This window comes from Procambarus clarkii, chromosome 83, assembly GCF_040958095.1.
Source record: "Procambarus clarkii isolate CNS0578487 chromosome 83, FALCON_Pclarkii_2.0, whole genome shotgun sequence".
In the NCBI taxonomy this organism is placed as follows: Eukaryota; Metazoa; Arthropoda; class Malacostraca; order Decapoda; family Cambaridae; genus Procambarus; species Procambarus clarkii.
Window position 1 is genome coordinate 5,970,646 of NC_091232.1, and position 21,353 is coordinate 5,991,998.

Below are 21,353 nucleotides of genomic sequence, written 5' to 3' on the forward strand. Positions count from 1 at the left end.
TGTTAGTCATGTTATATTCTTATGTAATTGTTATGTTGCATTCTTATGTAAGTGTCATGTTGTATTCACTGTATGTAGGTGTCGTACTGCTCCTCCGTGTAGGTGTCATGTTGTATTCACTGTATGTAGGTGTCGTACTGCTCCTCCGTGTAGGTGTCATGTTGTATTCACTGTATGTAGGTGTCGTACTGCTCCTCCGTGTAGGTGTCATGTTGTATTCATTGTATCTAGGTGTCGTACTGCTTCTCCGTGTAGGTGTCATGTTGTATTCTTCTTATGTAGGTATGTTGTATTCTTCTTATGTAGGTATGTTGTATTCTTCTTATGTGGGTGTCATAGTGTATTCTTCCCATGGAGGTGTCATGTATTCTTATGTAGGAGTCATGGTATATTCTTACTATTTAGTGTCATGATGTATTATTCCTTTATAGATTTCATGTTGTAATATTCTTACAGGGATGCTGTATTCCATTCATACTTTGCGATTTTGTTTTGCATCATTGTATCTGGGAGGTCTCATTGGAATCTTCCTATAATTATGTTATTCAACACCAGTGTGGCATTAGCCGTTGCCTCGCTAACAGAATCTTACCAACTTAAATATATAATCACGATATATCGGAAACCATTACAGCCAAACTTAATCCACCCATAACAAAGTTTACCCTAAACACATCCGTTGAAACCCAACTTAACCAAGACAGATAGATATTTCTGGTCGAATCGTCGTGGTTTTAACGTACAAGCACATTAAAACCGCGTACGTGTACGATGATCAGACAATCCATGTTTACCTTACTGTAGAGTATCGTGGAGGGCGTGGTATTGCTGGGTCAAGATGGAGGTTTTCGCGCCAAAATCAATACCCCCGCGTCTTCTGCCAGCCAAAATGGCGGCGATCTGCAGGGGCCTTGAAATTCTTTTGGACCTTTTCTTTCTTCAAGAAGGGACCTTTTCTGTCTTCATTTTCTTCTCTCTCTTTCTCTCTCTCTCTCTCTCTCTCTCTCTCTCTCTCTCTCTCTCTCTCTCTCTCTCTCTCTCTCTCTCTCTCTCTCTCTCTCTCTCTCTCTCTCTCTCTCTCTCTCTCTCTCATAGACTTAGTTACCACATAATTACTGACCATACCATATATATATATATATATATATATATATATATATATATATATATATATATATATATATATATATATATATATATATATATATATATAAAGTGGCTGGTCAATAAGCACTTGCCTGGCCTTAATAACCATCCAGAGGTTGATAGCCCTTAAGCACAACAGTAATAAGCCGGTTTTCAGTACCCGGTTCTAATGACCCGGTTTTGATAATCCGGTTCTCATGACCTGGTTTTTGTGACCCGGTTCTTATTACCCGGTTCTCTGTTTCTGCACAGGGGAGGAAGGCGAAGATGAGTACTACCCGACGGGTTCACCTTACCGGGTCCAGCGCCACGCCGCTAACATCAGGGAGAGGAAACGAATGCTCAGGTGAGTATATTTAGCCCCCCCCCCCTTTTCCACCTGTTCACCTGTTCACCTCTCCTGTTGACCTCACCTGTTGACCTCTGACCAATTGAAACTTCTCATCTGTTGCCCCTTCTCGTCTGCTGACCATCTGATGCTTCCCGAAGAAGTATTTACAAGGGTCTTAAAATAATGTATTGAAGAGTTCAGTACACTTCTGGTCAGAGAGCGGACCTCGGTGACGTGGATCAGAATTACCTTGTGAATCAGAACCACCTTGTGAATCAGATCCACCTTGTGAATCAGATCCACCTTGTGGATCAGGACCACCACCACTACCCTTAGAAAGCATGTTCAGTATATCACTTGTGTTGATTACTGTTCTAAACTTCAGAAGGTAATAAACAAATTTTGAAACTCATTCAATTTTCGTTCAATTATTCAACGTCAGTTATGAATAAAATTACTTGAATCGATATTAGTAAATTTTATTATCTTGAAAAACAGAGTTTGATGACTCATCTTCATTTGGCTTTGTGGCTTTACCACAAAAGGCTTTACAAAAGCCTTTATGTGGTAAAGGCTTTATGTGGCTTTACAAAAAGGATGGTCTTGTTTAGCCAGTTTTCTCTCATTTCTTCAGACATCTGAAGCAGCAGACTGTGTTAAATATTATTATATTCCTATAGTTATATGAGGGTTTTTTTCTACCACAGACGTGGCCACACATTTACAATGCTAACCAACATTTAAACATTTTCCTCTGTCCTCCATGGACAGGGTTAGAGATCTGTTAAACATATAGTTCAAGGGTTTATTGAACAATCAACCACAAAAGGTGATTCTAGTGCTTTTAAAATGCTAAGTTAACCTACATACGTAAATACATAGATGCACAGATTTACATATGCCCTACATAAAGTATTCGATGTGTCTTTTACATAGTGTCATTAATGTACATTTGCAAGTTATATGAGTATTTTGATAGTTTTCCACGAGGTACTTGGGGGAATAATACGTGGAATATGACATGGTTATTAAACAGGAAGTAAAAGATGGTGACTCTTTTCATCACAAATGGTGAAGGGAAGGGAACTATCAAAGGGAAAGCGCCAAGCCATCACGACTATATAGCACTGGTAAGGGGTCAGGATAAGAATTTGGGATGGGACGGAGGAAGGAATAGTGCCCAACCACTTGGACGGTCGGGGATTGAACGCCGACCTGCATGAAGCGAGACCGTCGCTCTATCGTCGAGCCCAAGTGGTTGGACTCACAAATGGTGAAAAGATACTAAAATCAAAATGAAAAATACTAAATTTGCCTGATTATATATTCACACAAGTGGAAACGTTACATAACTTAGATTTCAAAATGAACTGAAAATAGGCAGATACAAATCACTGCTAACAAATTTTTGGTTCTTGCTTTAGGAATACAAAACAAAGGTGTCAGAGATCTAGATAAGAATTTTGAAATTTACAAATCAATTTGTCAAAATTATCTGTTAATCATGATTAGCAGGGATTTAAAATGAAAAAAAAAGATTATACATAAACGAAGAATAATCTGATTCATTTGCAGACGCAGGAATAATCATTCTTCAACATTCTTTGCACTTGAGAGATCACACCGCTCGGATAATGGAATTCAGCTTCGAACATAAACATGAACAAAGAACATGAACAAAGAACATGAACATGAACATGAACATAACATGAATAAAGAATAAATGAAAATGCACTTGTGAATATACAGATAATAATTAAGTATATTTGGGGAATTAAAAGCGTTTGCAGGCGATGAGTCACAATAACGTGGCTAAAGTATGTTGACCAGAACACACACTAGAAGGTGAAGGAACGACGACGTTTCAGTCCATCCTGGACCATTCTCAAGTCGATTGTGAGACAATCGACTTGAGAATGGTCCAGGACGGATCGAAACGTCGTCGTCCCTTCACCTTCTAGTGTGTGGTCTGGTCAACAATTAGAAGCGTTCTTTATAAAGAGAGTAAAGAAGAGTAAATTCAATTTCCATGGAAAAGTGTAGAGCGAACATTATTGAAATCTATAGATGACCAAAGGGATTTTAACATGTGGAATATAAATAGAATTTATAAAAATCAATCCTAGTTTTGGTTTTAAAAATTAATAGGTAAACGCTGGTTTGGAAATAGGATTGGGGATTTGTGGCACTTGTTATTATATAACATTATAGAAGCAAACTCACTCACATTTTAAAGCATAAGTGCGATAAATATTTTAATATGACTGGTTATAAATTCGAGCCAATAGACCTGAAGATTTCTTTATTCTCACGTACTAACTATCTGTTGACCTGCTCACCTGTGAAACTTAAATGATGTTGACTTACTCACCTGAGGCCAGATTCACGAAAGCACTTAGGCAAGCACTTACGAACCTGTACATCTTTTCTCAATCTTTGGCGGCTTTGTTTCCAATTATTAAACAGTTAATGAGCTCCGAAGCACCAGGAGGCTGTTTATAACAACAACAATAGTTGAATGGGAAGTTTTCATGCTTGTAAACTGTTTAATAAATGTAACCAAAGCCGTCAAAGATTGCGGAAAGATGTACACGTTCGTAAGTGCTTGCGTAAGTGCTTTCGTGAATCTGGCCCCTGTTGTTCGGTCCAACAGTTGATTTCAATTATTATTCAGCTTGACTTGACCTGTCCACCTATTGTCTTGCAACTATTTATCACAATAATTTATACATTTGTTGCAGGATTGACTGATTCACTGATTAGTGTTCCTACTTATTGATCTGTAAACGTTCTGTTCAAACCAACCTGTTAGTGTGAACTGTTGAACTGTTCTGCCTGTTGACTTCCTCTGCTCTTGACTTGCCCCACCTGTTTACATGAATATGTGCATATTTGATATATTAATGGTCTATCCACATGTGCAGCTGTTCACATACTAATTTTCCCACCTGTTGATCTGAGCATACTCCTGATCCAGCCATTCAGTGGTAATAATTATACTAATATGATATACTGTCCAGTCGTTATTATAGTGATATAATTTACCTTTTTAATTTAGATTTATTTTAAAACCTATCTGTTGCCGTCCTGGCTACAACCCTCATCTTAGCCACTATGGATATCCTGGGTTCAGGATATTCAGGATATCCTTTTTGCTCCTGATAAACCGCTTCGTTCCTGTCCAGGTTCATTGCAACGCTCCTTCCCTGATTTATGCTACGTTCTTTCCCTGCTACTCCGCTACGTTCCTTTCCGCTACTCCGCTATGTTCCTCTCCGCTGCTCTGCTACGTTCCTCCCCCTGCTACTCCGCTACGTTCCTCTCCGCTACTCCGCTACGTTCCTCTCCGCTGCTCTGCTACGTTCCTCCCCCTGCTACTCCGCTACGTTCCTCTCCGTTACTCCGCTACGTTCCTCCCCCTGCTACTCCACTACGTTCCTCTCCGCTACTCCGCTACGTTCGTCTCCGCTACTCCGCTATGTTCTTCCCATCTTCCCTTTTGGGATAAAACATTCCTCACACGTTGTTGTTATAATACTAGTCCAGACTACCCCCCCAGCAGTATAAACTCAGCCTTCGAGGAGCTGCGGACCCACGTACCAACCTTCCCCTATGAGAAGCGCCTGAGTAAGATCGACACCCTGCGGCTGGCCATCGCCTACATCGCCCTCCTCCGGGAGCTCCTCACCTCCGAGCTGGACCCCGTCACCCATATCGAGAAAGGATTACGTGGAGAGCTGTCCTCAGACCAGTGTCACATGTGGAACACCAGTGGTGAGTGTCTCCTGTTGTTGGTGGTGGCACTGGCACCCCAGTGGTCAAGGGTTGGTGGTGGGACTGGCACCCCAGTGGTCAAGGGTTGGTGGTGGCACTGGCACCCCAGTGGTCAAGGGTTGGTGGTGGGACTGGCACCCCAGTGGTCAAGGGTTGGTGGCGGCTCTGGCACCCCAGTGGTCAAGGGTTGGTGGTGGGACTGGCACCCCAGTGGTCAAGGGTTGGTGGTGGGGACTGGCACCCCAGTGGTCAAGGGTTGGTGGTGGGACTGGCACCCCAGTGGTCAAGGGTTGGTGGTGGGGACTGGCACCCCAGTGGTCAAGGGTTGGTGGTGGGACTGGCACCCCAGTGGTCAAGGGTTGGTGGTGGCTCTGGCACCCCAGTGGTCAAGGGTTGGTGGTGGGGACTGGCACCCCAGTGGTCAAGGGTTGGTGGTGGGACTGGCACCCCAGTGGTCAAGGGTTGGTGGTGGGGACTGGCACCCCAGTGGTCAAGGGTTGGTGGTGGGACTGGCACCCCAGTGGTCAAGGGTTGGTGGCGGCTCTGGCACCCCAGTGGTCAAGGGTTGGTGGTGGGACTGGCACCCCAGTGGTCAAGGGTTGGTGGTGGCACTGGCACCCCAGTGGTCAAGGGTTGGTGGTGGCACTGGCACCCCAGTGGTCAAGGGTTGGTGGTGGGGACTGGCACCCCAGTGGTCAAGGGTTGGTGGTGGGACTGGCACCCCAGTGGTCAAGGGTTGGTGGTGTATATTTACAAATATATTTACAAACTTATTTACACCAGTAGAGTTGACATCTTCCTCACTTACACAGGTCATCAGCCTTGTCTTCTTGTGTTTTTAATTCCTGGGATTAAGAAAGCTTAATTCTATACAAAGGTGAAGCGTAAAAGTCGACATGATTAGAGTATACAAATGGATGAAAATGTATACCGAGAGGGATACTATTAAAGTGCTAAATCCACCAACACAAAAAGGAACACCAAAGAATGGATATAAGCTGGATAAGTTTTCAGAAAATAACCTGGATAAATGTTGGTTTGGGAACATGGTGGCTAATTAATGGAACAAATTACCGGATAACAAAATACATGAGGGATCATTTGATTTTGTTTAAGTATCGGCTAGATTTATAATTGGTGTCTGACTGTCCGAGGTTGGAGGGCAGATGTGTAGGGCGGTGTTATGGTAGTGTTAAAGGCCAGTAGGAGGTCAGCCCCAGTCCCACAATTTAAGAAAATCGGCGTCTATAGCGACCACTGCAGTTTTCATGAAGTCTGAAATAAAATCATGGGTTGTGTTTTCCGTAGAGTTCAAATAACTAAGTGAATTAATTCAAATACCAATTTTACATTTTCTGGGACAGAAAAACTGATAGAGACAGAGACAGACGGAAAAAATGAGACAGACCGAGAGAGATTGAAAGAGAGAAAGGGGGAAGAGAGAGGGGAGATGTTGAGCGAAAGGGAAGGAGAGAGGAAGAGGAGAAGACACGAGCTGGGACGTGAAAGGAAGTGGGGAAAGAGGGGCGATTGGGAAATAAGGAAAGAGGAGATGAGAGAGAGTAATGAGGGGAAAAGGACATGGGATGTGAGGTGAGAGATCTGGGAGCAGCCGGTTTCCCATACTATATAAACTATATTATAATTATTTATATAAGAGGCGATGAGTCACAATAACGTGGCTGAAGTATGTTGACAAGACCACACACTAGAAGTAGAAGGGACGACGACGTTTTGGTCCGTTCTGGACCATTCTTAAGTCGATTCAGACTTGAGAATGGTCCAGGACGGACCGAAACGTCGTCGTCCCTTCTACTTCTAGTGTGTGGTCTTATCAACATATTTATATAAGAGCTTAGGTTAAAATAATAGTTGTCCCATATGGACAATAGACCCACATGCACCTTTCTAAATTGTTCTAATGTTCACACTAACACCTAGAGACAACTCACGAGGCCAGGAAGTATAAATATTTCATCTCTCCAACAGATCTGACAGCTAGACTTTCGTGGATCAATTGGGAGAACCTGGGAGTGAGTCCCAGCAGACGGTCCATCTTCTCCTCCATCTCCCTCACTTCAGACTCCATTAACAATTGATCCCATTGATGGAGAGGATGTGGGATAGGAAGCTGGCGTCACACGAGGGGGGCAAAAATACCTGGAAAACAGGAGAGAAGGCACCAGTTCGAGGGTTCACAGAGAGAGAAAACACCTTTTCGAAGCGTCACACAGGCGAGAAACCAATTTTTTGAGGCATCACACAGGAGAGAAGCCAATTTTTTGAGGCATCACACAGGAGAGAAGCCAATTTTTTGAGGCATCACACAGGAGAGAAGCCAATTTTTTGAGGCATCACAGGAGAGAAGCCAATTTTTTGAGGCATCACACAGGAGAGAAGCCAATTTTTTGAGGCATCACACAGGAGAGTTGCCAATTTTTTGAGGCATCACACAGGAGAGAAGCCAATTTTTTGAGGCATCACACAGGAGAGAAGCCAACTTTTGAGGCATCACACAGGAGAGAAGATAATTTTTTAAGGCATCACACAGGAGAGAAGCCAATTTTTTGAGGCATCACACAGGAGAGATGCCAATTTTTTGAGGCATCACACAGGAGAGAAGCCAATTTTTTGAGGCATCACACAGGAGAGAAGCCAACTTTTGAGGCATCACACAGGAGAGAGAGAAAATGGTGCATCTGGGGTTACACAAGGAAATCGCTTTAACGTGATGTATAAATGAGAAAACCCACTAGAGCCACGTGGGAGATATGAACCAGCAACGTGGGGCCTCCCAACCTCTCACCTTATACCTCCAATTGATTTGTTTTCACATGACAAGGGTTGTGATCGAGAAGAGCAGGCCTGGTTGATACCTGGTTGATGGGGTTCTGGGAGTTCTTCTACTCCCCAAGCCCGGTCCGGGGCCAGACTTGACTTGTGAGAGTTTGGTCCACCAGGCTATTGCTCGGAGCGGCCCACAGGCCCACATACCCACCACCTAGCTGTGGCGTCGCACAAGAGATAACGCTTGTTCATAGCCATGACAATAAGATAACAAAGACTGACGACTCTTCGGGAGTCCGGTGGCTCTGTCATATTTTGAACAGGGACTCGAAACTTGGAAATGACACAGTCCGGAGCACAAGAGAGCACTCGGCTCTCTGTAGCGTTGAACATGTTGCCAACGTGAGTCTCACTTGTAAAGTCCAATACGTCTATGAGATCTTATTAAATCAACAGATATAAATTACTTTTTAGGACAACAACAACACCTCTAGGTAACAGAAATTTATATAATGGAAATTATTATATTTGATTACAAATTATAGACGTGAATTATGATAATCATCTCCAGTATACTTTATGAAAGTATATTACTTTTTTCTAGTCATTATTCTCAATAATGCCAAAGATTAACTCTAGTCAAAGAATCATAGATACGCTAAGTAGAATTTATTCTTAAATGTGATACTTAGAATTTATTTCTGTAAAATATAGACATGTATATTATTTATTGCTTCTTGTTGTGAGTAATAAATTAAGTAATTTAACGATTTTATGCTGACTTTATCCTGATTTAGAATTGTGTGTGTGTGTGTGTATTTACTGTTGTACCTGCAGAATCGAGTTGTTAGCTCTTGGACCCCGCCTTTCTAACCATTCTATTTTCCTCTATTATATCTATTACATATTTTTCTCTCTGATATTGACGTGATATTTTGAATAGCAATACAATATATGTACAATATATGTTGGTAATACTGACATGTCAAGATAGCACGTCAATACAATATAGCATCCATTTAATGGATGCTATATAGCAATATAGCATCCGTTATGGCACTTTTATATATCTTCCAGTTATGGATATTAATAGGGGGCTTCGTATGGGCCAAAAGGCCTTCTGCAGTTACCGTCTTTCTTATGTTTCCTTTCTTATGTTTCCTTTCCTTTGCCTTTTCTTGGTGGTCAGGTGATCTGCCCTGGCGGGTATAAAGGTCTGATAAACAATGTTTCCATCTTCATTCGACTTTGCTCTGTTAAAGGCGAATTAAGCCGAAAACGCATTAAGCATTCTCTATTTTTCACATGTGGTTTCATTACATTGAAATAAAATATCTTAAAGGGATAGTAGATCTAATGTTTATCGGTAGCTATAGACAAAACGATATATTATATGCTCTTTTTATGTTTTTACTTGATCCCTTCCTCCCTTCTCTCGTTGTCGATCCAAAGAATTCATCTAGGAATCAATACATCAATCAATGTTCTCTCTCTCCCTCTGCACTTCACTTCCATCAATATCAAGAATTTCCCAGGAGCAGCAACAGGCCGCAAGATCACAATCTGGCTCACTATTTTGGTTGCCTTTGTGGTCCAGCCCAGCGGAGCGAGTGGACCCGCGCTGGAGATTGAAACAAGCGATAACATGCGATAACATGACAGAGAGAGAAGGACAGAACATGAAGTAGGAGGAGAGGGGAGAGCGAGAGAGAAACGAGGGGGAAAGGATAGAAAGAAAAAGGAGGAAAGCAGTGGAAAAGGATCAGAATTGCATTTGTTTTCTCTTGGCAATAAGTCTTTAAACTTATAATATTGAAAGGAAAGCAGTGGAAAGGGGAATGAGAATTGAATTTGTTTTCTCTTGGCAATAAGTCTTTAAACTTATAATATTGAAACTATCTTAAAAATATATATATTATATATTCACACTCAATAAGTTATCATAATTGTGCTCCTTGCATTCACAAAGCCCTATAGTTCAATACTAATCTTGATTTAAAACTTTTCCAACTGAAATGTAATAGAACCCATGAAGCTAACACAAGAAATAAGTATCTCATAGATATTCTCACATTCTTCATAAATCTATGCAACAATTCCATGCAAATAAATAGGCCTAAAACACAAATAACTAGTCGTAAAACATAGAACTTTTTTCTTAATTAAATAAATAATCTCTAAACTTATATTTTGTTCAAAAGCAAAGCAAATAAGCACCTAATTTCCGTACTATAATACATGCCGTACTTTTGAAGTACAGAATATATAAAATAATACCCAATAGAGGTCTTAAAATGCCTCTGTAACATCTCTTCCGCACATGGGATGGATATATATAATACATAATAAATTAACAAAATCAATATACTATACCAAATGGGTGGAACTCAAAAGCCTTATATCTGACGTTCAGCTTCCTGCGAGCAGCCACTCACAGAGACGTTCAGTTTAATTCATTTATTATGCACTCCATACCCATATTGTGGGCGGTAGTGGAAAGGGTTACAGAGGCACATAATGGGCTCAGGGACTGAACCCCACAATTCATTTAGCCAAACAAGTTACAATCTTGGTGAACTAGTTACAAAATTCAGTATAAGTCGTCACATCAACAATGGGTTCGAGATCGACCACAAGTACAGTTTCTAAATTAAGCAACTGACATATGTGGAGAGCTAGTGTCACAATTGATATATTTGTCCTGCACACCGCCCCCCATCCAGTGGACAGCGGTGGATAGGTTACAATCACTTAGTTACTACCTACAGTTCACAAAGACGAAGAACCTTCATGACAGGATTAGGGGTACAACCGCCCTGTGCTATAACTGCCTCCAACTCTCTTCAACAACAACAACATATGCGGCTTAGCTCTCGTTGGCTTTAATAAGAACTAAGTCTGTAATAATGGTGTTTTATTGTCAGCGTTACTGTTATGAGAAGAAGGTGAGTGTATGAAGAAATGTTTTTCTTTCTCTTATTGTTACTGACTGGAAATATTAAGGTGGGAAAAATTCTCGTGAGTAATTAAGGGACCTTTGATCCAGTTACCGGCTTTTATGTCCAAGTCAAAGCTACTAGAAATATAGAGATACTGGCCCTCAGGTCAGCATCCTATGGTCCTGTGATTCATAGCTCAGACAGTGAGCAGCAGTGTCTAACACCCTGGTTGACCAGATCAGAGCCTTAACTGAGGGGGGACATTGATTTCCAGAACTAACAAAAACTGGGCTTATATTCACAAGCCTTATATTAAAGAATGGCTCTCTAGATCACTTGGCTTTGATGTGAGCATTTCTATATATAATTTTACCTGAATATGCATGATTTGTGGAACCTTAATATGGGCCAAGATGATATTGTGCAATTTTAATAGGGCCCAATAAAGGGTTGTGCTGTTTGGATACTATAATGGCTTATTAGTTTAATGGTTAAAAAAATCATCTTTGCATGTGTATATAAAATTTGGAATGGAAAATTACTTTTAACATGTAATGCATGTTAGTGGTTTTGCAAGAATGTAACATTCAATCACCAATGTATGTACAGTACTTTCACAACAGATATACAGTACTTATATGTTAATAAATAAATAAATAATTCTTTTTTCTTTTATCTCCAAGGAAAAAGGTTACTTAAAGTGGTATTTTCATCGCATGATTATGAGAATCTAGCTTTTTACAGTACTCAACGAAGGTGGTAACATGCAAGCCTGCCAAGCAGGAAATTATAGTGAATGGCAAGAAGAAAAAAGTTGACTGCTATGAGATGACATTCGAAGACACAGTAATGTTTCCTGAAGGTGGAGGTCAGGTAGGATATTCATGTAATACTTTTTGAGAAAAGGTGCATAATATTTTTTTTTTTTTTTACAAATTTAAATGCAAATAATGAATGATAATTTTGGTTACTCAAAATAATGATAATTTAAGTTTGTTGCTCTATAATTTACTGCAGAAGGCTTATGTATCAGGTATAAGGAAGGATACATAAAGTAAATTTCAGATCTAAACTTGTGATTAACATATTAAATATAAAGTTATGTTCCTCAGGGATATTAATATTTTGTACAACTTCCTGTACTAGGTAACAAAAATATTCAAGTATCTTTTGTTATGCACAGTATAAAAAAAGGTTTGGACTTTATATTTGGATATTATGTCCATCCACTTGAACTGGTAGGTACATTGACAGCTTTGCTTCTTGCAGGTTTTTTTTTTTTTATCCCCAGTGATCCAAGTGATTGGGCATAATTCATTCACGCCTTCCTCGTATCCATTCCAACTTATGTATAGACTTACTAACTTATTGTTTTTTATATAATTTCCTTGCCTTACTACAGTATATAATAAAGGAAATAAGCATATATTTCTAATTTACCCCATGATGTTACGGGAAGTGCAGTCTGGTTAAAACCTGGAGGTTCCATGTTCAATTACCTCTTTAATACCTTGCATGCAGCATGCATAGCTTAGGTCACACCTGTAACACTCCAGGTTTTGTCATTTAAACTTTTCTTTTCTAGCCAGATGACCGAGGTTTAATTGAGGGAATTCCTGTATTACGTGTTCTACGAAGAGGGGGTGAAGCTATTCACTACTTGGAGAAACCCCTTGAAGTGGGAGCATCTGTCACCCAGGAGATTGATTGGACACGCAGACATGATCACATGCAGCAACATTCAGCCCAGCATCTCATCACAGGTAAACTTTGGAGAGGTTGCCAAGTGGTTTTATATCTGTCAATCTGAAATAAAAGTATTTTTGGTAACATTACGTTTTAATAATACTGTACAGTAGATCCCTGTTTATCATGAGGCTTTCACAGTGTGAATTTTTTTTGGCACGATCATAGCCTTTAATAGGAAAACAATATAAAAAATGAGCAAACAAGTGACTTACGGTGCAAGTTTGCATTTTTATTTTGTTTTAACATCTTGTTTTAACATTCTAGCTTTGTGGCACCTCCTAAATGTGATACTCATATGTTTTACTCATATTTTGGATTATATTCTTGCATCATTTTAATCTCATCTTCTGTACATCATTGGTGAGTGATCAAATCTATTTTATGCATCGGTTTCATAAAGCCCTTACAGGCAAAACACCTATCAAGATAGTCTACTCTCAACTCAGTATTTCTCTGAGAAGTGTTTGGTTTTCCATAGTCAGGGACAGGAAGCCTGTTTGGCTCAACAAGGTCCCTCTAGTCCAACAACTGATGACCTTCTCCAAAATTCAACCCAAAACAGTTCCTTAATTCTTGTATACCTGTTTACTGCAAGGTAAATAGATGTGCCAGATGAAGGGAAATGTGCCAATCTTTTCAGTCCTGCTGGCAAAATTTAACCTGTGACCTTTTGATTTTGACCTGAATGCACTGACCACTGCCCATGATGTTTCAAGAAACAAGTTCTCAGTAACAATGTTTTGGACAGTGTTTTATTGAAATATCTGTGGAAAATGGGTGACTTCGGGAGGTCGGAGAAATACTACAATATTTCTTCCATTTATAGTAACATCAACTTCGAGTAGTGTAATTTCGTTTAGCACGAAGATTTCCCTGAACTCATCTCTCGTACTATGTAAGGGCTTCTCTGCAGTACTTTTTTCCTCATCCATGTCATTACTGTACATCAGTCTACAGTCTACAGTATCTATTTATCTATTTTAATATTTCATTGGTAAGAGTTATAGGAATGCATCATACTTATTTTCCTTGCTTTACATATTTTTATTAAATTGTTATTGCCTGAAATAACAAAATATTTAAGATTCAAGTAGTTTATAATCTTTCTATATTTGTATTTTAATTTAAATAACTTTTTGTTCTTCACAGCTGTAGCTGACGCTATGTATGGCTACGCAACAAGTTCCTGGTATTTGGCAGAGTCTGTTTCGTACATTGAATTGGACACTGAGAGGATTTCCACAGAGGAAATGAGTGCAATTGAAGAAGCTGTTAACTGGAGAATCAGAGATGCTACACCAGTTCACATAACAGAATATGATGCTACAGACCCTAAGCTAAAGGAGGTCTGTTAATGTCATGTTATGTTCAAATGTATGCAGTACGTTAGTTTTGAGGTCCCAACCTGTAAAGCAGAGTTGGGCATCATGTTGTGCTTTTTTATGTAACCTGATCATATTCTGTTCTGTGTATTAACTTTGTAGAATTTTCATAATCACTTTCAATACCCCATTTTCCATTTTCTTAAGAAGCAACAGCCCAGAGGTAAGTATTAGAGTAACCTAAGGAAAGAAACTCAAAGATACTAAAAATACATTTGTCCCCATATCTTCCATACTTATCTGCATCATAGATTCAACATCATCACACTTAAGCAGAGCATCTGCAGCAGAAATTGTTCAATACCTGATGGCCTTTATTTTAAGATTCTTTAATCAGTATACCTTTTGGATCAAACATTTTCTTTACAATTAACAGATTCGAACCCGCGGCTTACCAGATGATGTTGTGGGTCCTGTGCGTGTTGTAACCATCGAGAATGTAGATACCAACATGTGCTGTGGTACACATGTACATAATCTGGCAGATCTGCAGACCATCAAGTTGCTACACACAGAGAAAGGGAAGGCTAACAAGACTTTACTCTACTTTGTGGCTGGAACTAGAGTTCTTAAGTAGGGAGTTTGTGACTTTTGTTGCATTTTGTTAATATAAAACATGACATGATATTGACTAAAGTATTTAAATAGGCTCCTTGTTGCTAGCAACAAGGAGCCCCCAAGGACTCACCAGAAAGAGGCATTTAATTACATTCAATGCTGGTATTGTTTTTTATCCTTCTCCCTTTTCCTCTTTTTAACCTTTTTATCCTGAAGTGTATAAATGTGCAGTTTTATAAGATTTGCATGTGATTTATTTGTTTATACAAGTACTGCACAGTATTATCATAGCAAAATCGCTCATTACCTTGACTTTAGTTTTTCAAACTAACAGTACTGTATTTAAACTTAGGTACTTGGGAAGCTGTGTCACACGAGAGCGCCAATTGAACACACTGTTACACTCATGTCCATCTGATCACCTGCGCCTTGTGGAGAAAATACAAAAAGACCTCAAAGGTATGATATGTGATTTTCAATATTTATAATTTTCATGTTTAGTACAGTATAAGGTCATAACAAATTTGGTTCAGCATTTCTTTTTCTATTTACCTGTATATAGTGGTCTTAGGGATATGAGTCTCATTGCTCATCATCACCCTTTTGAACTCTTTCTTTCAATTTCTGAGCCATGTAGAGGGGATTTTTTTATGGCATGAAAATATAGGAGCAAGATAAAGGTGTTGAAATAAGAAAGAGGCTTTTGGCACAGTGGAACTAAAGTTCCCCAATAATAATTTTTGTGTGTAGGCTATTTTGAAATATACTATACATCTTAATAGTAAGTGAGGGGCTTATGCTTGAAAAAGAATATTTAGAATAGGAATCATGAGTTCACAATTAGAAAAGGTAATTGGTAATAATTATGCCTACATTCATTAGTTATATTAGCACTAATAAAGATTTCTTTGAAAAGAGTGTTAATTTTATAACCAGAATTTGTTGTTAATTAGCATTTTCCTCCTTTTCTTTCCTACTAGTTAGGCATATTCATACTTATTTCTAACTGCTTATTTAAATAAGTGTATGAATAGACCACCATTTTCTTTACTGCCTATTGGAGTATCACCACCATGTTTCATGAAGGAATTGCATGTTCTATCACAATGCATTCTCCCCTTTCATATTTGACTCTTCTGTTAAAGTTAACTAAAAAAAAATATTATATCTAACCCAAAATTGCAATTCATTTTGATTGTAAATGTTACTACTGTATTGTTATTGCACAAAAATATTGAGAATGAATTAATGTAATTTGCTGTCTCTTGGTAGGTGCTCTTAAGTCCCTACGAGATGCCTTGAAAGACTTGGCAGTCTCCGAGGGACAAAAATTTCTGGCTCAGCATCCAAGACCTCAGGTGTACTTTCATCATCGAAGAGATGGAGATATGGATTACCTCAGTGCCATTATTAATGAGATAGATGATGAGGTAAATTAGTTTAATTGTTTATTGTGTTTAAATAATAGTGTGTGTGTTTATCTTGACGGAAGATGATGTACAGCAATGCTCAAATTTGTATATGATGATAAATAGGTATTCCTCTGAATTAATTAGATGGAATAGAGCATTCAAGATAACAGAAATTGAACCTTGGGTAGCTTATAGGTATTCAGTTTTTTTTTTTTTAATTAAACGACAGTATATTATGTTAAAGCACGTTGTGTTTATTCTTGTTAAAACTTAAAACTACAATATTAACTTTACTGTTTGCCCCATTAGATCATAATTAAATTTTTAATTAGGAAAGAATAAAGTTAGCTTTTTAATATAGATATGATTATTTCTTTAGTTGCGCAACCTATGGGGTACAGTATAACATATTGTTCCTGTGAAGAAGGTTCTAGTGCTCCAGACATTATATTATGGATTAAAAGTTTTGTTTCTTGACAGTGTGTGCTCAAGATGTTGACAGCTGGTGAAGATAAAGGGCCTGGACTACTGGTAGTACATGGCCCCCCTACTCTTGTTACTAAAGTAGGACCAAGGTAAATTATTATACGGGCTGGTATTTGGAATTGGTTTTTCCATTATTTTGCAGGTGCCATTCATTGTTCTTGTATGGCACTTTTATTCTTCTTACATTCCACTTTCATATTTTTATATATTTTTCTAAAATTATTTTCTAAACAGGGCCTTTTAGATAGGCCTCTAACAAGGGTCAACCCTGGACATTGTTGACACGTCAGGCTCTTGTCATTTTTAAGCCTCCCTGTACTGTAACAAGTAACTCTACAAGTGGTTTTTGCCACAGTTTAGGGGTGCAGCATCAGCACTATGAATATCATCCTTTCAATTATATAAAGTAACTTGAAAAAGATAAAATGGTTAAAATAATTCTTACAATAGTGATGGTCTGAGAAGCCAGGGGCCAGATTCACGAAAGCACTTATGCAAGCAACTACGAACCTGTACATCTTTTCTCAATCTTTGGCGGCTTTGTTTCCAATTATTAAACAGTTAATGAGCACCGAAGCACCAGGAGGCTGTTTATAACAATAACAACAGTTGACTGGGAAGTTTTCATACTTGTAAACTGTTTAATAAATGTAAACAAAGCCGTCAAAGATTGAGGAAAGATGTACATGTACGTAAGTGCTTGCGTAAGTGCTTTCGTGAATCTGGCCCCTGTTTTACAGCTGCTGGCTACTTACTTACTGTGTGTGGGTGTAAGTTATACTTTGACATTATTCACACTAATTACTGTAGTATGAAAACTATGGCATTTGTAATATAAATGTATTCTGTAATTTTTGCAATTTACTGTAAGTAAAAGTGTAACTGAATTAAATATACAGTTGTACTGGGTATGTAGGTACAGTATATACTATGGTTATATTTGTTTAGAAAAAAATAAGTTTATATATATTTAATAGCTCATTTTTCTCCACTTAATTCATCATATTTATCTAGATGTTCTTGTTTTGAAAATCATTACCCTGAACAAAATGCTTGAAAAGATAAGCCATTTGCTAGGCCATCTCATCTTTATGATAAGCAAACATTTTGGGTTTGCTTCTTTTTATAATAAAGACGAAGGGAATATATATTTCTAGATAACTTAGTAGTGCTCCAGGGATGATTTTCAAGTTTCAGTTTGATACTGATTAGGTACTTCTGAAATTCCTCCTTATTGTGAGTATCTATGACTTGATTTGTATGACAATGGTCTTGTGCTTTTAAAGCCCAAGTTGAAGTCTTTTTGACAATTAAAGTGAATAAAAAAGTATTTGATATACCTAAAATCTTTTTCAGACTGTGTGAGATTTTAGAAGGGCGAGGTGGAGGAAAATCACGCTTCACAGGGAAGGTGACAAGGCTTGACAAGCGAGGAGAGGCTGAAAGATATATTCATAGTATCCTTCAAAATGAAGAAACTGAAACTTGATTGTATTATTTATAGCTCTGTTGAAAACCTAACTAAATAAATATCTTAAATGGACCTAAGGTGCTATTTTATTTACATATTCTGTACCTGTATAATTTGCAATAAAACTTGTATTCCAGGTATATAGTATTTTATTCCTATGTACAGTATATATTCTGCATCTGTTCACAAAATTTTGAACTCTTCATTAGCTCAGATCTTAAATCATTCCTTGTTCTCCATATAATTTTTATCCTTTTCTAGCTCATATCAAATGTTTCCTTTATAACATCTCAGTTTCTTAGAAGTGAGGCAGCTATTCTAGGGTTGCATCCAAGAGATGGTCAGTAGTTTGATCTAGGGCTAGAGATGGGGACCTCAATACAAGCCTGAAGTACATATTCAGGCTTCCTGTCCCTGGCAAATTGAATTAGTACAATATTATTTATGAAAACTTTTCATGCAATCAGTATTATGTTACATTATTTAAATAGTATCAGGTAGTGGTATCATGGTCACATGATTAACCTCAGCTACCATTCAGTGACTGCACTTCTGTGCCATCACAGAAGTATTGTGCCCACTACCCCCTCCCATGACAAACTTAGAATAAAAGTAAAGGAAGAGTTGATTTCTAATTAACTTAAAGCAAATGGCAAGTACTGTACAGTACTGTACTATTTATTTTACTACCTAATCATGATAAGCTTTCATAATACTGTACCTCAGTACTATATGCACATTATTGCAATTACAGAAACAAAAGTTACAACAATTTAATGGATATATGGTCCTTTCAGGAGACTACGAAGTAATGAGATGAAACTGGATAGGAGAGGAAGTAGCAGAGGCTATTGAAAATTCATTTGGGATTTTAGATAATTTCTTAGGCTACGGTAGTTAATGCACATGACTACATCATAGGCAAGACAGTCTTTGAGGACAGAAGTATAGTGTGTTTTACTACTTCCTTCCTGAGTGATACCTGGTTGATACCTGGTTGATGGGGTTCTGGGAGTTCTTCTACTCCCCAAGCCCGGCCCAGGGCCAGACGACTTGACTTGTGAGAGTTTGGTCCACCAGACTGTTGCTTGGAGCGGCCCGCAGGCCCACATACACACCACAGTTAATTTATACCCACCACGTTTTCTGGTATTGGTCCTTTGTTAGGTTAAAAGAGGACAGTTTAATTTGACTGTTTTCTTGACGTTGGGAAACCTTACGTGAATAGGCTGGGAAGGAAGCAGGTACATCATTCATATAACCATATGTGAGTGATATATTCTGTGGCACTTAAGTGTTATGTTATAGTTATCTTGAGGTTATCTTGAGATGATTTCGGGGCTTTAGTGTCCCCGCGGCCCGGTCCTCGACCAGGCCTCCACCCCGAGGAAGCAGCCTGTGACAGCTGACTAACTCCCAGGTACCTATTTACTGCTAGGTAACAGGGGCATTCAGGGTGAAAGAAACTTTGCCCATTTGTTTCTGCCTCGTGCGGGAATCGAACCCGCGCCACAGAATTACGAGTCCTGCGCGCTATCCACCAGGCTACGAGGCCCCCCCACATTATGTTCCACATAATTTCATTTGTTTACTTTTCCTGTAGCTCGTCATCCCACTGGATTAACTTTAAAAGTCTTCTCAGCTTCCTGTAGTTCTGTCTTCCTCTGGCATGTTATTCATTCTTCCCTCCTTAGCATGCATATGAGAACGTTGCATTTCGATTCTATGTGTTACACAAGGCCAAAAATTGTCGTACTGTACTAGAAAATGGAAGTGGCAAGTAAAGTGATGTATTGTCCTATTTTCTGGTATTGGTCCTTTGCCAGCTTAAGAGAGGACAGTTTAATTTGACCTTTTTCTTGACGTTGGGAAACCTTACGTGGATGGGCTGGGAAGGAAGCAGGTACATCATTCATATATAACCACTGATAACATGGATTGCAATAAATATTTCATCAATTCTGGTGAAATTGGACTCTATCAGAGCTAACATACATCTGTAATTCTGTGTACTCTTCAAGAACTCTCACTCTTTTGGCGAGAACATTAGAACATTATTATTAATATTCTTAATAAATGTCTATAAATGCATGTGAAAGTTGATAAATCATCTTCATGTTCTGATTACCCAGTCAAGAGAACCCAGCAGCAGCTTTGTAAACAAAATAGTGATTGATTGTATTCTCCAGACCATTCTGTAATTGTGCACTGACACGGGGCTTAAAACCCCAATAAGACTTGATAAGCACATCTACATACTACATATGTGCACACAGCACCCTCACTAGATATATGTATAGCACCCCTTCATATCAAAACTCACTAGTAATTTCTAGTCAAACAATTATTGAAATATTCGGCCTTCGCACACACGTCTCTCCCCAATTCCATTCCTCGCTCTTTCATCCCTTCTTTCTTTCCCCTCTCTCACTTCTAGTCTTCTTACCCTCTCCTCCCTCTTTATTCCCTCCTCCCTTGGCTTCCCTCCCCCCAAGAAAATATGTAGATAATTGTGTGGTGTGCATGATAACTAATATATAAAATGCAAATTGTTGAGCTTCACTAAACTAATTAGGTAAAAGAAACACTGCTCAAGAGTTTGAACCCATTATATGTGTCTATAACCCAGAATCTGGACCCCCCTTATATGTGCTTCTATAACCCAGAATATAATCCCATTATATACGCCTCTGTAACCATGAATCTGAACCCATTATATGTGCCTCTGTAACCCTTACGGCACAGAATATATACTGGAGCCATAATAAAGTAATTAAACCATATAATGCGTTGGTGGCTTAGTCACCAACGCCAGTGTCAAGTGAGCGCCGTCAACACGATGATAGGTTTGATATTTGAGGTGGCTGTATCTCAGTAAATATGGCTGTATAGGCGTACAAATGTATAGGCGTACCATACAAATGCCTATATTAGTAGCATACATATGCCCATATACGCACCATGCATAGTAGTCTCTAAATACATGAGGAATATTGATATAATGTTATTTTGATTATCCATTTATTATTTAGCTCATTTTGATTATTATTACATTTTTTGCAACTCAATTTCTTTAGTAATTTGTTGAGACAACACGATGATAGGTTTGATATTTGAGGTGGCTGTATCTCAGTAAATATGGCTGTATAGGCGTTAATATTTAAAATTAGCAAAGAAAGACTTAACAGAAAGAAACGTAAATTGCTGTGGTAAACACAATGGTACCATTTTCAAAACGATTCTATGGCTGGTTTTGATTTTGAGTTTTGTGAAAAATGACGATTTCGCCAGGGCTTGGATTCTTTGCAGGCGGCGGGC

At 38.7% G+C, this 21,353-nt stretch overlaps 2 protein-coding genes across 3 annotated transcripts in view; both read left to right on the top strand.

Annotated features, from left to right (window-relative positions):
- Fer2 (48 related 2) overlaps positions 1–8,806 on the top strand; it is a 34,833-nt gene extending 26,027 nt beyond the window's left edge. Inside the window, exons 3-5 of one of the 2 annotated variants that reach the window (XM_045759663.2) lie at positions 1,399–1,492; positions 5,037–5,251; positions 7,241–8,806. In XM_045759663.2, the coding sequence (XP_045615619.2) occupies positions 1,399–1,492; positions 5,037–5,251; positions 7,241–7,350 (419 nt within the window). In that variant the 3' untranslated portion in view covers positions 7,351–8,806. The remainder of the gene's footprint in view (positions 1–1,398; positions 1,493–5,036; positions 5,252–7,240) is intronic. The other variant, XM_069316330.1, reaches the window with a different exon arrangement.
- Positions 8,807–10,810: 2,004 nt separating this feature from the next.
- Positions 10,811–18,107, top strand: LOC123768710 (alanyl-tRNA editing protein Aarsd1-B). Its single transcript, XM_045759409.2, has 9 exons — positions 10,811–10,983; positions 11,722–11,850; positions 12,563–12,740; positions 13,876–14,072; positions 14,485–14,681; positions 15,019–15,125; positions 15,939–16,096; positions 16,559–16,653; positions 17,921–18,107. The coding sequence occupies exons 1-9, from the start codon at positions 10,945–10,947 to the stop codon at positions 18,051–18,053; spliced, it is 1,233 nt and encodes a 410-aa protein (XP_045615365.1). The 5' UTR covers positions 10,811–10,944; the 3' UTR covers positions 18,054–18,107.
- The last annotated feature ends 3,246 nt before the right edge of the window (positions 18,108–21,353 follow it).

Coding starts and splice junctions, on each gene's coding strand:
- LOC123768710 (XM_045759409.2), top strand. CDS start 10,945: ATGGTGTTTTATTGTCAGCGTTACTGTTATGAGAAGAAG. Junction 15,126..15,938: donor AATACAAAAAGACCTCAAAG/GTATGATATGTG, acceptor GTCTCTTGGTAG/GTGCTCTTAAGTCCCTACGA. Junction 16,097..16,558: donor TTAATGAGATAGATGATGAG/GTAAATTAGTTT, acceptor GTTTCTTGACAG/TGTGTGCTCAAGATGTTGAC.